The sequence below is a fragment of the Hippocampus zosterae genome, chromosome 6, assembly GCF_025434085.1.
Source record: "Hippocampus zosterae strain Florida chromosome 6, ASM2543408v3, whole genome shotgun sequence".
NCBI classification, from domain to species: domain Eukaryota; kingdom Metazoa; phylum Chordata; class Actinopteri; order Syngnathiformes; family Syngnathidae; genus Hippocampus; species Hippocampus zosterae.
The window spans coordinates 6,919,363-6,935,398 of NC_067456.1; the positions used below are offsets into that span (position 1 = coordinate 6,919,363).

General features: G+C 41.0%; 2 protein-coding genes across 4 annotated transcripts; both read right to left on the minus strand.

Annotated features, from left to right (window-relative positions):
* Positions 1 to 162: 162 nt before the first annotated feature.
* Positions 163 to 2,102, minus strand: foxd5 (forkhead box D5). Its single transcript, XM_052068475.1, has one exon. The coding sequence runs from the start codon at positions 1,827 to 1,829 to the stop codon at positions 864 to 866; it is 966 nt and encodes a 321-aa protein (XP_051924435.1). The 5' UTR covers positions 1,830 to 2,102; the 3' UTR covers positions 163 to 863.
* Positions 2,103 to 3,804: 1,702 nt separating this feature from the next.
* Positions 3,805 to 15,565, minus strand: cbwd (COBW domain containing). Of its 3 annotated transcripts, none has more exons than XM_052068468.1 (16): positions 15,485 to 15,565; positions 14,943 to 15,076; positions 14,529 to 14,615; positions 14,111 to 14,207; positions 13,875 to 13,966; positions 12,215 to 12,274; positions 11,538 to 11,575; positions 10,375 to 10,421; positions 9,732 to 9,818; positions 9,604 to 9,648; positions 8,972 to 9,028; positions 6,787 to 6,838; positions 5,050 to 5,118; positions 4,856 to 4,921; positions 4,588 to 4,714; positions 3,805 to 4,136 (listed from the first exon to the last, which is right to left on the minus strand). In XM_052068468.1, exons 2-16 carry the CDS (start codon positions 15,040 to 15,042, stop codon positions 4,069 to 4,071), a joined length of 1,092 nt encoding a protein of 363 aa, XP_051924428.1. In that variant the 5' UTR covers positions 15,043 to 15,076; positions 15,485 to 15,565; the 3' UTR covers positions 3,805 to 4,068. The 3 variants fall into 3 exon arrangements, with proteins under 3 accessions (XP_051924428.1, XP_051924429.1, XP_051924431.1); XM_052068469.1 differs by having other exon boundaries at positions 15,422 to 15,548; XM_052068471.1 differs by lacking the exon at positions 5,050 to 5,118.
* Between the last annotated feature and the right edge of the window lie 471 nt (positions 15,566 to 16,036).

A 16,036-nucleotide genomic window follows, 5' to 3' on the forward strand; every position in this document is an offset into this window, starting at 1 on the left:
ACAAAGCTGTATTTTCAGAGCTGCAATATTTATTTGAGGGGAGAATTATAAAAGCAACAGTCCACGATCAGCATATTGCTGAATTAACCCTTTTATTTTTTCCGCTCAATTAATCAGCAGAGCACATTAAGAAAGCAAATCATCAGTTTCGAGGACCCTAGACTACAATTTTTTACTATAACCAACCAAAATAATTTTACAATGCAAACTTTTTGTATTGCTTCTTAAGCGGGTAATGCACACCTATGATACTGATGAATTATTATTATTATTATTATTATTATTATACGTATATTGCCTGAGCTAGTGCCGATCAATGTTGTACGCGGGCTCCCTCCAATGGGAAGCGAAATAATTGTTACCTTAGTTCAGTTGCATTTAATACAAATGGGTTCGTATCTAAAGTTGAATAACTGTTTATATTTACACATTTCGTTAGGGAGATTTGTAACTAATTTGAGCTGTACATTGTATTTGAATTTGGGACCCCCCCAAGTGATTGTGAATGTTCAAACTGTGCATAATGTTACAGTTACTTAAAATAACATTAAAAGTGCACTACCAATCAAACATTCTGAAACAATTACAAATTTTTGTATGCCAAGTGTCTCGAAACATTTAAAATGGTAATGTACTTCCACTCTGACCGTGGTACCTGGAGAACAAATCTTTTTGGGGGTGTAAAAAGTTCTTAAACTATGCAAGAATTCTTTGGAGATTAAGTCAACATAAATATCATGCAACACAAATATTTCTTTAAGAAATGACCAACACGTGTCTTAAATAATGACACAATTTAAAAAGAATAAAAACAAGCATAATAACATTACTCAAAATATTAATACAGTGGTAATAACAACACCTCAGGTGTGTGGGTATAAACGTCTAAGTTGTTCACTGATGAAAGGGGCATCGCTCAGCATGGCAGAAGGTCCAAAAGGAGTTCTGGAGTTCTCCAAGAGAGTGGGGACGAAACAGGCCATGTGGTTCGACATATAACGATGAGGGAGGGGGTTCTGATGGGAACCCCCGTTAATAGGAGCCGGTTTACTTATGATAGAGTCTATACTGAATGAACATTTAGCTTGCGTGCCACGACTGGTGCGCTCGGTGGTTTCTGTAGTTCTGAAGTCTTTGGGTCCAGTGTCCTGGGTCCGAGATTGCGGCAAAAATTGATAGGACGAGGAAGGCATCGTGACGCCATCCCGTAGTGGCGCATAGCCCACAGCGGCCGGGTCGACGCACCCCTGCACCGTGTACGGGTACCCGAAAGGCCGGCAATAGAAAACGAATCCATCCTTCCTGAAGTCGGGCTGATTTCTTTTGAACCGCTTCCTGCGCCTTAGGAAGCTGCCATTGTCGAACATGTCCTCCGAGGCCGGGTCCAGGGACCAGTAGTTGCCCTTGCCGGGGTTGCCCGGCTCCCTGGGGATTTTGATGAAGCAGTCGTTGAGGGACAGGTTGTGCCGGATGGAGTTCTGCCAAGCAGGGAACTTCTCCCGGTAATAAGGGAACTTGTTGCTGATGAAGTCGCAGATGCCGCTCAGGGTGAGCTTCTTCATGGGGCTCTGCAGGATGGCCATGGTGATAAGGGCGATGTAGGAGTAAGGGGGCTTCACCAGGCTCCCACCACTGGCCTTCTCGGAACAGAAGCCGCTGTCGCTCTCGGCGGAAGAGTCCGCCCCCGAGGAGTCCAATTCGGTCCCGACGCCCAGGTCGGTGTAACGATTCTCGGGCTCGGGCTCATCCTCACCCACGATGTCGATCTCGTCCTCTTCCAGAGGCAACTCGGCGTGTGGGGAAGAGTCGTATTCGCCGGAAAGTGTCATGGCAAAGTTCACAAACGTTCAAAATCCCCAGCCCCCTAAAATGAAGCACGACGCGCCGTGCATAAAAACCCAAAAGCACCCGTGCGTAAAAGTGCCTGAGCTCGTCCACCTCTGCTGTGACCGGAGGTAAGAAGCTTTATAAGATGGGAGGCTTTTGCCCAGCAGGGTAGACCCACCCGGGGTGGGGGGTCCTGTGGACCTATCACAAGATCCCCCACCACAGTGGGGTTCCAAAGGAGGAGATCGAACAGGTGGGGGAGTCAATCTACTCAGGCAAACGTTAGTTAATATTTAAATCTCTATGCATTTCCGAATGGCAATCGTCCGAGCACTGGTAAAGTGATATTATAGATTTAACGATCCACTCATTTGGAGCTTACACATGAGCATTATCGACTATCAGAAATTAACAATGATCCCCCGTGAAGTTAGTTGATTTTAGTTGTATTATTGCTATCGTGTGTAATTCACACAAACCAAAAATACTGTATACTGTATTGTATTTTGATTGTAGTTCTTCATCTGTAAGTAAACGTATTGGTAAAATGAGTTATATATTGTACGTACATAAATTAAGACTTCCTGATTTACTTAAAAAATCTCTCATATGTGACAAAGAAGTTCACATTTTATAGTTCATCATAAACTAATGTACATAATACAATATGTTACTGGTCCATCTCACCTCGAAACTAAACCTAAACAAGGACTCTTCGCTACAAATGAAAGCGCTATATGGATAACATATTTTCAATAGTAAGAATAAATTAACGATCTTAATATTATACAGCTCCATATAATGTCTGTGTTGTCTTGCATTAAACAAAACACTAAAAGTTATATTTTATGATTAAGTATTTTAAAAGCTCATCAGCAAAGTTCTTCCCCACTCCCACCGCGGGTTCGTTTCGTTTGCTACCTCGGGATGCCCGCGTGGCTGGGGGGTGGGTATGACCATGATAATGGCCGTGGAGGGACGCCCCGCCGGGCAGTGCAGAAACTAAAGCAATGGCCGCTCTAAACGAGGCCAATCAGCATCAGAATCGAGTAGGAAACGGCCACAGCTGCACTGTGCCGCTCGGCTCAACCCAGGCAAGGGCTCGGGGGATTTACGACTCGGCCTTGAATAAAGCGGGAGCTGTCATCAAAGCAAAGTGAGCGGATATGTGCTTAAAAACAAAACAAACAAAAACTACATCTCCATTGCAAATGAGCAGAGCTGGGAAAACTCCACCCACTTCCTCACCTGACCTGTGCGCGTTAGCGCGTGCGTGTGAGAAAGCTAATGGTTCTCACATGATAGCAGCACAGCACAGTAGCTTCAAACGGCACCAAATATCAAGTTTGGCGTGTACAGACTTAATTTAAGGTGAAAGCAGCAACAAGTCAGCACGGACCTGTTAATCATTTAAGCGCAAGTCCATAATGAGAGGCAAAGAACGAGCTGACTTCTGCACATGGGGGTGTTTTTTTAATGCTTTTTAAAATGCATTTGCTCAGAAATTTCTCATTGACAAACTTTTAAATGTTAATATACTTTTTACATGTTACATTGACTGATGCTTTTATAAAACGAAAAAGAAACAAAAATGAAATGCCCGCCGAGATGGATAAAAACGGGTGTATTTTGCCGCTTAATTAATATTCTACAAACGCAATATATGTTACCTCAGAAAATGTAGGCTACAATATATTAATGCTGCGAAATAAAATTTAGATTATGATCAATTAGTTTTAGGATTTTAAAAATCTGTCTCTCATGGAAAATAAAAACATTGTTTTTGTGTGGAGGAACATTTACAATCAAAATAATCTGCATATTTTTCATGAGGAAAAAATAAAATATAACAAATATTCATGTTTTAGTGTGAAAAGAATAACATGTGTATATGCAAAATCCAAATATTTGTTTTTGGTGTGAAGGGGGGTGGGAAGCAAGATTTGGAGATGCATGATTTTCATTGTGAAATCTATATTCTCAATAAAAAATACAGTCTTTTAATCTGTGTTACGTGCAACTTCCATTGTATACACAAGTAACATCATATTACTAATATTATCATCATTGTTGTCAGATGCCACTTTTCCAAATTTCAGGACCTTTACCATTAGTGAGTGAACCTCTGGCATGCTGCTTAACCTTGAGTGACTCCACGAAGCTAAATCTGTCTCTTCTTAATCGAGCGAAATCAGAAGACTTGCTGTAGAATTGGCTCAATTCCAGGAAAAGAGCTTCTGATTATTTGTGTTTTTGTTGCACAGTGGAGATGAATTGTTGTTGGAGAATCTCTTTGTCCAAGTTTCTTCCTGAGAAACAGCACAGACAGAAATTGTCATCACATAGGCGTATGTTACCACGACGGTGTCAAATCAGTGATATCAGCCTGTGGCAATTATTTATAAGAGACATAAAAATCTAGAAATACGTGAAAAACCCGTTGACATTTACGACTCACCTTGTAATAGATTTTTTTTTTTAACCCAACAAATGTTCAGTTCAACTGCCTGCTGAGAAGCATTGTAATCGTTATTCCAAAAGGAAATTCTACATATCATTCAAATCCATAAGATGTCACGTGAATTTCCTCCCTGGTCCTTGTTAGTGATAAAGATTCATGCCTGAACGACCATGTTACACATTAGCTGCATTTAGTGAACATTAGCAAGTGTAGCTTTCACGCAAGTGAATGAAGGGTCACACGCGTGAACAGCAGTGTGTGTATGCGTGTACAGTATTAGGCTGTGTAAGTTTCTTTACCTATAAAGACCAGCCGGCTGATCCGCGGCTGCCCATCCCAAAGCTGGGGAGTCTCATTAAGCTCATATAGTTCGTGGACCCCCTGTAGCATGACTTGGTGGGCTTTGGCTGCCAGTGACACGATTCCCTAGGAACACACGCGTCACACGATACTAGTGACAGATTAACCCACGGTGAAAGAAAAGGGCCCGGGACCGTTGAATGCAGATAAGGGAGCAGGTTATTGATGGCAGCCCGCCACCGAGGCGACTATTGTGCTTTACTGTACCTTTAAGCGGATGACAGTCATGGGTTGCCCCTCTTTGTTTCGCAGCGTCTTTTCCCAGAGGAGATCCTGCAAAATGTGTGGGGGGGGAAAAAAAGAAGAGAAGATTTACTTCCTCAAAGGGGTACATTGTGAGGAAGATAATTGTGGAAAGGGAGCGGGGATGCAAAGCCGAGGATCACCACATGGGTTTGTACCTGAATGAAAACATTCAGCGCATCTTCTGAAAGACTTCCCGCCACTTCAAAGGTCACGGTTAAAATACTCTGACAATAGGAGAGGATTCATTTTAAAACAAATGGCACAACATTATGTGTCATTTTTTCCCTTGCATTCAATGACATAAATACATAGTAGCCACACACATTAAGTACAACGTCATGAGATCAAACGCAAGAGCCAGATTACGAAAAGTGCTGAGAGAAAGAAAAGTCAACGAAAATAAATAAACGACGTGGTTGCAGTGTTGGGGTGAAACCAGTATCATACAGTGCAACTACTTTGACAATGGTGTAAAATGAAATTTGACTCAGGATATTTTTCCACCTGGACTGAGCAATAATAAAGTTGTAATCTTACAACAAAGGTAAAATCATGAAATCACAACTATATTTTTGCAGCTAGCAGTTTCCCTCTTTATTTTAAAACTTTTCAAAAATTCACTGAAAATCTTGACGCCTCTGCAGTCCTTTATTAAAACTTCATAATTGCAAAATTTGTTTCCAATAATTTTTATTGTGAACTTTTGTCTCAATCTTACCCCCTCTTTTGGAATAGTCCAACATTACTTTCGCATACTACAGCTTTACGCTCACAAAGCTAAAATGCTAAAGTTGTGTTTTTTTTTTTTTTTTTTTGGTGGGGGTGGGGGGGATAAAATGTGTCTGAATTATTTGGCAAAATAATGCTGTTTGTTTTGTGCAAATGGTCCAAATGTTGCAACCTCTCAGTGTACATTGTCTTGTAGAATTGCTTACGCCACAGTTTCGAAAATCCATGTTCTACTTTTTAATTCACAGAGGACAGTGGAATAAAAAAGGCAATATGACGGTCAAACTAAAGACAGCCCCGGTTGTCAATGATGATGTCGAAAACCACAACTCCACTCGGCACCTCTCCATCTGCGTACAAAAGCCTGATCTAGCCCACCCTGCATTCGCCGCCGACTTCTCACCGTCCCCTCTAAACTTCCTTGTGGCACTAAAAGGGCACTTTGCAGATGTTTGCTGTTTTTGTGTTGAAGTGTTAAGGTTACACACTTCCTTGTCATTTGGTATAACAACAGAAAAACAGCCGTCCATTTACATGAAAAGAGCAAAGGTTGGGGAGGGGTGGCGTGTGTTGCAGGGGGTAACTTGAGGGAGGGTTTAAGCTTCATGCGGGAAATGGGAACGTGGAGCAAACAGACGACAATAGCGGTATTTACACTTACACACACACACACACAAACACGTCTCATCTGCATCCATCCTGTGGTAAAACTGAATGGGCATGAAACAATAGAAACCAAATTGAGTTCATGAGCCATTTAAGCTAATTTCAAAAGAAAATGCCTAATGAAGAAAGCTTCAAAAATACATTTGGAAAACGACAAATTCCATATTGAACTGTATGGTTAAATATCATCTTATAAAAAGGTAAAATATAGTCTAACTTTTTTTAATTAAATTGCAGAGGCGTGTCAAAGTGAGTCTATTTGTAACATAATACAAAAAAGCCTAACAACATCAAACGCTTTCAAGTTGATCACCATAAAAAAAAAGCAGAGGAGGGAGTTTTCACGGTGGTGTCGCTGCCTGAGGGGATGCGGGGAAGTTTTGGCCCTAAGGAGAACAAATTCCCTTACTCTCGCAGGAAATGATGTGTCGAAATAAATTAGCAAAAAAAAATACAAAGGTGAAGGGAGTGAATTAAAAAAAAAAGACGGACAATACCTTGTCAAGATGAGGTCTGCTTGGTTTCACAACATTCAGCTTCTCTGTTAGACTGTCAAGAGGAGAAATATGATTTCCATGCGATCTTTTTCTGATCTTGGTGTCTTCCATATATTAGTACAGTGAAACAGTGAGATCCTACTATGTACCGGTACTCAATTTGTTCAGCTCACATCAAAAGTGCTGTCGCCCATTCAAACACTATTTTTTTTAACAGCTAACAGATTCAAAACTGGCATTGCTTTGGCCATTTGTTTATAAGACAACATTTTTTTCCCACCACGGGTCTGAAAGTGGAGGTTTTTGAGAACAGCTCAGTTTCCATCCTGGGAGGAGAAGCAATCCATGCACATGCGTGTATTGTTTTTCTTAGTGTTGTTTTGAAGCTTTGTGTGAATAGGGATGGTTAAAAACACAATTTTTTTCAAAAGTAGAACAATAGTAAAAAAAAAAACAAAATCCAGCACAGTATTTTTGCTTCTGCTCCTGTCCCATGGGTGACGTTAATACCCATGACAAAGATCGTGCCAACAGCCACACAAGTCAGGCGTGATTCGCGCCAATGAATGATACAATTTCCTCCATTTTAAAATAATGATTGCGCCCAAAGAATTACAAGTGAAACTTTCTGAATAATTGTTTTGGCGGGAAAATACATCGTATCTCTGCTTTCCTCAGCTGCGGATTGCTATATGTGCACCCCCCCCCCCCCGCCCCACTCCCATGCTCCAGTATAATCAATGCTTAACACCACCTCCCCTCAATGGACTTGTAAAAACTTAAGAAATGGCAATTAAAGCCTACAAAACACCCACTGCGGCCACCAAACAAACTCAGCCCATTGTTCTCTCCATCGGGCCTCGCCTCCTCCCAGTCTTGCTGACCTCAGAAGTGTTGCGCCCAGCAGTTTGAGCCTGATGCGCTGTTAGTTAGTACCACACAGGCGGAGCGGCGGGGGGGATCCGCTTCAAACAGCCAACATGGGCCCCAGGGAGACGTAGAAGCCCCCCCCCCCCCCCCCCACAACTTCTCCCCGACTTTTTAAAGCAAGGGGGAAAAACCTATCTGTTGGAAAAGAGGGGTTGGGGGTGGGGGGCTCCTCAGGAGCCAGTGGACACACACGGCTCTAATCCTCTGCAGCTGGCCTCACACACATTGACCGAGGGCATGTAAAAGAGCTTTAACACCGCGGACCGTTTCATTCACATGAAGGGATGAACACTGACTCTATTCAAGAGAATGAGATTCTATCAGAGGGGAAAAGGGGGACACAATATGATGACCACCGCGGGGTGTAAGGGGGCCTCAATAAAAGAGTCTGTTAATTAAAAAGAAACACGGCGAGCAACACTGTTAAAGGCTGTTGGCTACACGCTTCGGACGGACGAGCGACAAAAGGCCGTCGAGGCAGAACGCTAATATCACTGTAACCTAGCAACCGGCCCAATAACAAATAGCATGGCGGTTTACGCCCGTCAGCTGCTTCATTAGTTACACTGGCATGTCTTGTAATAACTTAATGATAATTTAACATGATTTGCATAAAAGACGATTTTGTCTTTTGATTATACAAATCTATTCACATTAAATTAAGAGTTCTATTGAACTTTTCCCTTCATCTTTGTAAAACTTTTTTCTATGCTTCTACATTTTTTTATCCTGAAAACTTGAAATCAGATAAAATGCAAATATTTCTCTTTGTAATGCAACCACTTTATTCTTGAATTTTAGGGGTTGCAATTGTTTTCTTTTTTGAAGTTTTGTGGGGGGCTTTCCCCATGTAATATTTTATGATAGTTTTATTCCCATCATTACTTACGACTTTAGTCTTGAAAAATTACATTTTGGTCTTGCAGAATTATAACTTAATTCTCATACAATGATCCGCTTTTTGTCCTTTAAATATTAAAAATGTTTTCTCATGAAATTATGATCACCCCCTGTTCCCATTTAATAATGTAACTTTAATGTCATAAAATATCATTTTCAACCCTCCCCCGAGGTATTGGGTTACTCAAAATTAATTTTCTTTCCTAGAATTAAATAAGAATTGATGTTTTTACTTGTACTATCGCAACATTATTCTTATAAACCAGTTGAAGGACAAAAGCAATAGAACGAAAAGTGAAATGTCTCTTTCTTGTGAATTGTGTGAATTGAATGCCGCGTGTACGGTCAAACTCACTTTGCTCCATCCTTACTGTCAAAAGAGTGAAGGTCGAGAACTGCCGAGAGGTCCACCCTGTGGAAGAAGACCAAATCTGACTTTTTTTTTAATCATCCCTTTACACATTCTGAGGGTTAACGCGAAGGTAGAAACTTTGGTCACACGGCACTTAAAAGTGATGCAAAATAAATGGATTCAGCGTTGTTATGAAAAGGTTTTTTTGATTAAGCTTGGCCTCTCCTTGCCCTTGAATGAACTTTACTGGGAGGGGTGGACGAACACACACACACCCACACGCACGCGTGCACACACAAACACACGCATATGCGACCCCCGTAAGAAGAACGACCCCGGGTCAAAGGGAGCAAGGCACCCTGGGTAACTGGACACCAGTGTATGTCTGGTGCTTACTCAGGACGCATCACTTTGTGTATGTTTTCATCATGTGCGTGTGCTAGGAGGAAGGGGAGGTGGTCGCTCTGGTGCTATGTCATGCCTATACTCCTTTCATCTTTGATATGAAGATCTGAGCAGGGGCAGCACATGGAGTTCATCTGCCACACTTTACAAACAAAGAAGGGGAGGGGGTCGGGCCGCAGAGAGGCTCACGATAAAAAAGACCCCGCTGTGAGCACGACGGCGCTAACTACCTTGATCTTTGAGTTTCCAGGATCTTCGCCACACCGTTTATTGACCTGGGGGTGGGAACAGCAAATGTTATACCTTCTTCCAAATCCATCATATGAAAGATGTGCCCACGTCACACACAAGAGCTTACCTCACAGCATCTCGGACTTGAGCAAGCTCCTCCTCCCTCACTAGATCGGTCTTGTTGATAATTGTCAGGTCGGCGAGTGCAATCTGCCTGCAAGAGATCCAAAAGACTTTCTCTGACTACTGAACGATGACGTTGGAATGACACTGTAGGTCCAAGTAGCCAATTCTGCCAATTTACTGCCTCTATTACTGCTCTACTCCCCAATCATTAATTTCAATCTGTTGATCATTTATGTGATGAGTATTAATGCTCTTCATCGTACATGATCGGGATTTGGGTGAGAGGGGGGCAGTCAGCATTTAAAAGAGCTGATTAAGTTTAACCCTTTCAGGGACAACAGTTACTACAGAGGACAGCTTATCATATTATCAGGTTACAGGGTGCATGAAAGGGTTAAAAAGGTTCAAACACAAACACAGATGAAGAATGCAAAAGTGTCATGCAAATGGGTATTTACTTCAACGGTGGTATTTGTCCGACAAACAACAAAACAGCAGCTTGGGGGGGTCACAAACTGAAAGACGACAAGATGGGTGGCGACTGGCAAGAATCCCACTCATCGCAAGATGTGGAAAATACAAAGTTGTCTATTTCGGATACCAACATGTTCATATTAACAATAAAAAAAAAAAGAAAATCAAACCTTTCTGCCTCATTCACAAGTCCGTCAGCCTTTTCCTCTCTGAGGTGCTACAAAAAAAGAAGCGTGTTCATTTTTAAGGGCATTGACAGTACATGCATGTTAACTGTGGCTTCCATGTACAAATGTCAGTATTTTAAATACTTGAAGACCACAAGAACTCACTTTACATGCATTTGCGTTCGCAGGTTGCCCGGCATTTTTCCTCTTGGTATTATGACTTAATTCCCAGAAATACATTGTAAATGTATTTGTTTTTTCCGGTTAAATCATAATTACTATTTACTTCTAAAGATAATATTTTTTTCTCATATTCCAACTTCTTCAAACATTCTGATTTTACTTTCATGATTTAAAAATAAAACTGTGTACTTTATGGGGTAAAATTCGAAAAAAAAACTCAAACATTACAACTTAATTTTCCCTTCTATGGTCATATTATTTTCTTCACAGTTTCGTCTTGTAATATCATCATGACAGTGTAATTTTGTAAACACACACACACACTATACTACATACTTGGTTTTCAAATGGGCTAGTAAGAATATAGTATGTCATATATAAGAGTTGCATATATGAAAGCAGGGTGACAATCTTTAGCGGAGCGGCAATCCCGATCCTATGTGTCAAACTGACATGCCTGCAAGTGTGTCAAAACGTTTGCCGTCTTGAGATAATGGGATATTCTGCGCAACACATGAAGGGAGAGACATGTTGGAATGACCGCTTCACTGGAAGCTCTCCACTCTGGCGTCCCGCCTCGGCCACCAAAGGCGTCACTTGGGCAGGCTCGACACCTACGCCAAAGAGCCTATTATGCAGGTGTCACTTGCCCTGTTCTTTTTAAATACCTTCGGGAGGGTAGGATGTGTATCTGAGACTGCTATTGTGTGTTATCTATTGCTATGCACTTGCAAACTGTGAATTTCATAGGTTTGGAAACTTAAATCAGGCTTAAAAGTGACAAAGTATTTGAATGCGCATGTCAAGTACTGGATGAGAGACAGGCATACTTTGCTATTCCATCTTGAAATAAAAACAGTTTAGTCACACTTTCGGGGGTTTTTGCTAATATGCGTGGCAAGGTCTTATTTTTCACAAAGGATGTGGTAACCTTATGAACGTTCAATCAGTGGAAATTGTAATGAAACAATGCAGTTGCATACCTGGAGTCCATACTTGGCGTCAATGACGGTCACAATACCTGAGAGAAACATCATTGCGAAGAGTTCAAGAAATCCTTAAAAGGTTTTGCACATTCGTGACTAAATTGCATGCGGCCTTTTGCTATTTTGACTTCAAGTCTGTTGTGTTGTCGAGAGACGAGAGACGTTTTCCTCCCAAAAAATTTGACTTTTGGTTGACTGTCCTGGAACAGCACAGCAGACAGCTAAGCTTTCTCGTCATGTTCGCAGACACAACCAAACAAAATCTGCCATCCCCACAAACACTAGGTACCATTTGGATCCACATAACCATTCCTATTGTACTGTTTTTGAATCACTTTTCCGGGGACAATCTTTAACCGTCATTTGGACTTGGTTAAACAACTTATTCTCTTGGGCAGTTAAGTTCTTTATATTTGGATGATAAGAGTGCTTTTGAAGGATGTGGTATGGGGACCAAATCATCTTTGAAGTGCATCCAGTTGCCGTGTGCATGAAATGTGCAAGATAAATAAAGCTGCCATGCCCTTTTTTTTAGATGGATTTCAACATGTCAATATTAAAAATAGCAGTGTTGGAATGCAATATAGCCGTGTCTACCCTATTATTTCATTTAACATGCAATTTATATGAAGCCACCAATGATTGCCAACAAGAGTTGAGATGAATTCACTCACCGTCCAGATAAATGTCACTGCCCAGCTCTGCGTCAACCCAAAACATGGAAGCAACGGCGCCTGTAAGACAAACACAAGAGATGTTATGTTTTCAGGTAAACCCAAATCAGGAAACCTGTAAGTTCTGATTTAATCGACGTCATGCAATTTGAATTATCCGGAAAAATATTAATACAAATTATAGTGAAGTATAATTAAATGTATGTAAATTTTTTTTTAAATATTTTCCTCACAGAATGACAGGCTTCAAGTACTGACATAACTGATTTATCTGCGGGTTTTGGGTGTGTGTGTGCTTATTGTGTTACTGTCCTATTACTTTCACTCGAGAAACTTTTAGTACAAAATTCAATTATGGCACTTTTGATCTACAGACAAAAGAGAATTACCTCCCCCAAAAATATTTTAGTTCCAAGTGAGCTCTGAGAGGCAGATTATATCATTATCCAAGGCTTTCAACTGTTTATCTCCAGCTGCTATGTTCGTTTTGCTCTCATTTTCTCAGCCAAGAAATCATCACAGGTCACTTGTGTTACTGTGGCGGCCACATCATGTTCACATAATGCGCTTTGTGTCAAGCTGCCAGGTGGGAATAGAAAAGAATTGTAAATATTTGATGACCGTGGAATGAAAACTATGTTTTTGAGCGACGTTTCATGCAAGTCATCCGGATGGAGGGTCAAAATTCGTCATACCGTCCTCTAAAGACAGCGCTATGATTGACAGCAGTGGTGGGGCCAATGGCAGGAGATAACTAGCTTGTCTGGTCGAATAACATGTCAAGAGAATGGAAGAGGGCGACAGCGCAAGAATCCAGCTGCCGCATGTCCACCCTCCCCGACACCTTCTGTCACTTCCCAACAAGGCCCATTTGGCAGCAGACTTATCCTGAAATGGCCAAATAGTGATTTCCTGATTCAAACATGAGGGTTGTATAGCTTTGGAGGCGTTTTGTTGTTCCCTGGATGCAAATCAGGCATGATCAGTAGAACTGAAGAGACGTAAGGTTAATCTGGTCAAATGAGGACATTTTACCTCCGTTCCGATTATAGTCTGTAAAGGTCAGATTATAGGATGGCACTACCATATTATTATTATTATTATTATTATTATTACATGTTGACATATTGACAGAATTATGTGGGGTGTGTGGTACCACACAATAGACAAGCAAGCACACATTTGCCAATTTTTTCCCTCCCAAACTCGGTTCAGATGTTAAAAATCTTATAAAAGCAGCAAACGAATGTCATTAATGCAAACTTGACATGACAAAAACATTACATTAAACTGTGTTCGATGTTAGACTAATACACAACAGCTCAGCTTAGAATCAGCGTCAACACAAAGAAATGCTCATCTTTTCCTTTGGCTTTTGTTAAAACAAGGACAATTGCTATTCATGAAGACACACCAGACGTCGAATTCTAACTGGTGTTTTTTTTGCACTCCGTGTTCCAAAAGAAGCCGCAGGCTCGACAAGGGTTGCTAAGAGAACACCGGATGTCAGAAGTAGGGCTGAAACGTTAATCAAATTCAATATCGACATTGCAGTGTAGCGGAATGCAATTTTCAAATCGCAAAGGCAGCAAATGGGGGAGGGGTGACACTGAGGACCAACCTCTGCTTCATTTGCTCATAATGGGCATTCGTGCATTACCTGGATCAGCAAGCCCTGTGGTTTCCAAGAGGATATAATCAAACTTGCCCTTCTTCTGCATCAAGTTCTCGATGGCTTTGAGACCATTGTCCCTGAAAATGGGAAAAAAAACAAAAATGTAATGAAAAATTGTAGCAAGAGCCAAAGATGGACAGTAAATAAAATATTTGTGACTGAATGCATTAATTTCATGCAGAATGTCAATAATTTGCATAGCATCTCGTCACTGGACATACTTGACAGAGCAGCAGAGGCAGCCGTTCCTCAACTCTAGCCACTCTTCGTAAAGTTCCCCAGCATGGCTCACGGCTAGGGACTTCTCAAGTGCGCTTCCTGTAAGCAAGTTGTCCATGTTAACACTTTATCTCAATACACCTAACTCCATTTATTAGACTTATTTGTCACCGTGTTTATACATATACAGTATATATGTGTGTGTGTGAAATATATGTTGTACTAATCTTCAGGACAACAAAAGCTCTCCAGGATATTTGAGAAATGACATTTACAAGTGCATGTTGAACACAACTGGAAATGGAAATTTAATGTAGTCATCATTGACCATCTCAGTTGTAGCTATGCTGCCATCCTGTGGAAAATTACCAAACTTTCAGCTAGGACCACCAGTCAGTGCCGTCATCACAAAGGCTTTACCTTCTCCAAATTCATTGAGTATGACCGCAATCCGTTTGTCGTGTTGTTCTGTTAAAATATAGTTCAAGAGTGTAGTCTTTCCAGCGCCTAGAAAAGGAGAGAAAATATTAATCATGAAACACAGTTTACAATTCATGTTGCAAAATTCTTGAAATGATCAAGGCTGGAAACTTTCCATAACGACTTTATAGGAGTAAATGACAAGAAATAGTGATTTACGTGGGAACTTTTTTTAGATGTGGCGAAAGTATATTCTTAGATTTCATGCAATGGGACCTTGATTTACAACTAGGGTTGGGCAGTATTATTGGCACACAGTATCCCGCGGTAACAAAAAACAGCAAGTCTGTGTGTGTGAGTGCGTGTGTGGTCTATATATCCATCCATCCATCTAATCTCGAAGGTGTCTCTCACCAAGATAGCCAGTGATGATGGTGACGGGGATCTGCTCTGTAAGTGCACCTTGCTGGGCATCGATAGGCACCAACTCTGGGCAATCGTCCTCATCCTCCATCCCGTTCAGACCATCAGGCGACAGACAGAATGATCTGTTGAATCAACACAAAGACACAACCAGCAACACAAGTAATCTGCCTTGCGAACAACTAATATGTCAAGTTCTGATGGACACAATCTGTCAATTCGGTGAACCATATGAGGTATTATAATTAGAGGAGATATTTTGGCCGCCTTATTTACAGTAGCTGAGAAAGGTATATGTCAGTCAGTATCATGCAGTGGTTTCAAAAGTAGATTCAAACAATGTTCGTCCTCTTTTATTTATTCATTAGCAACTAGCTAGCATGATTCATCCCTTTTCCCTCTCGAATTCGGTGAAAGCACACTAACTACTCTTTTATCAGTTAACAAAGCAACACCAACGATTGCCTTACACTGCAATGAACCACACAATCAAGCAAAGTGTGACAATTTCACTGATGAAAAAGTGGCTGTACCGTGTATTCAAGAGAGGTAACAGTGTGCACCTTCGTTGACAGACCGGCTGATAAGGTGACTAGTATTGAAGGTTCCTATTTGGTTTAAAATACAAAAACAACGTGCACAGGAGGAACAAGAGACCCAAAACACACAACCGGGACACGCGTGAATCAAATATTAAAACAAAAAATACAAATAATTATGACATAAAAAGTGTGAGCTCCTTCTGTTCACTTTTGAGGTTTTAACAGTCCGTCTCGGACGACGAACAGCATTACCGTTTTCCGATTTGGCCCATATGATCAAACATTAATAACGTAAAAAAATAATAAATTACGCGTTATAAAGGTAAATCAAAATCTAATGTTGAGCTGAGGAAATGTTACATATTTTACATACTGTTGTCACGGCAAACGCTTGGATGTAATTACCAATATAACTCACAAGGGGACACAGTAGATCTGTCTTTTATTGGCTCGGAGGCTATAAGCACTGTTATTTATTTATTTTCTCACATTTTCTCCTCCTATTGCATATAACGTAGTAAACTACTACGTAATCAACATCAA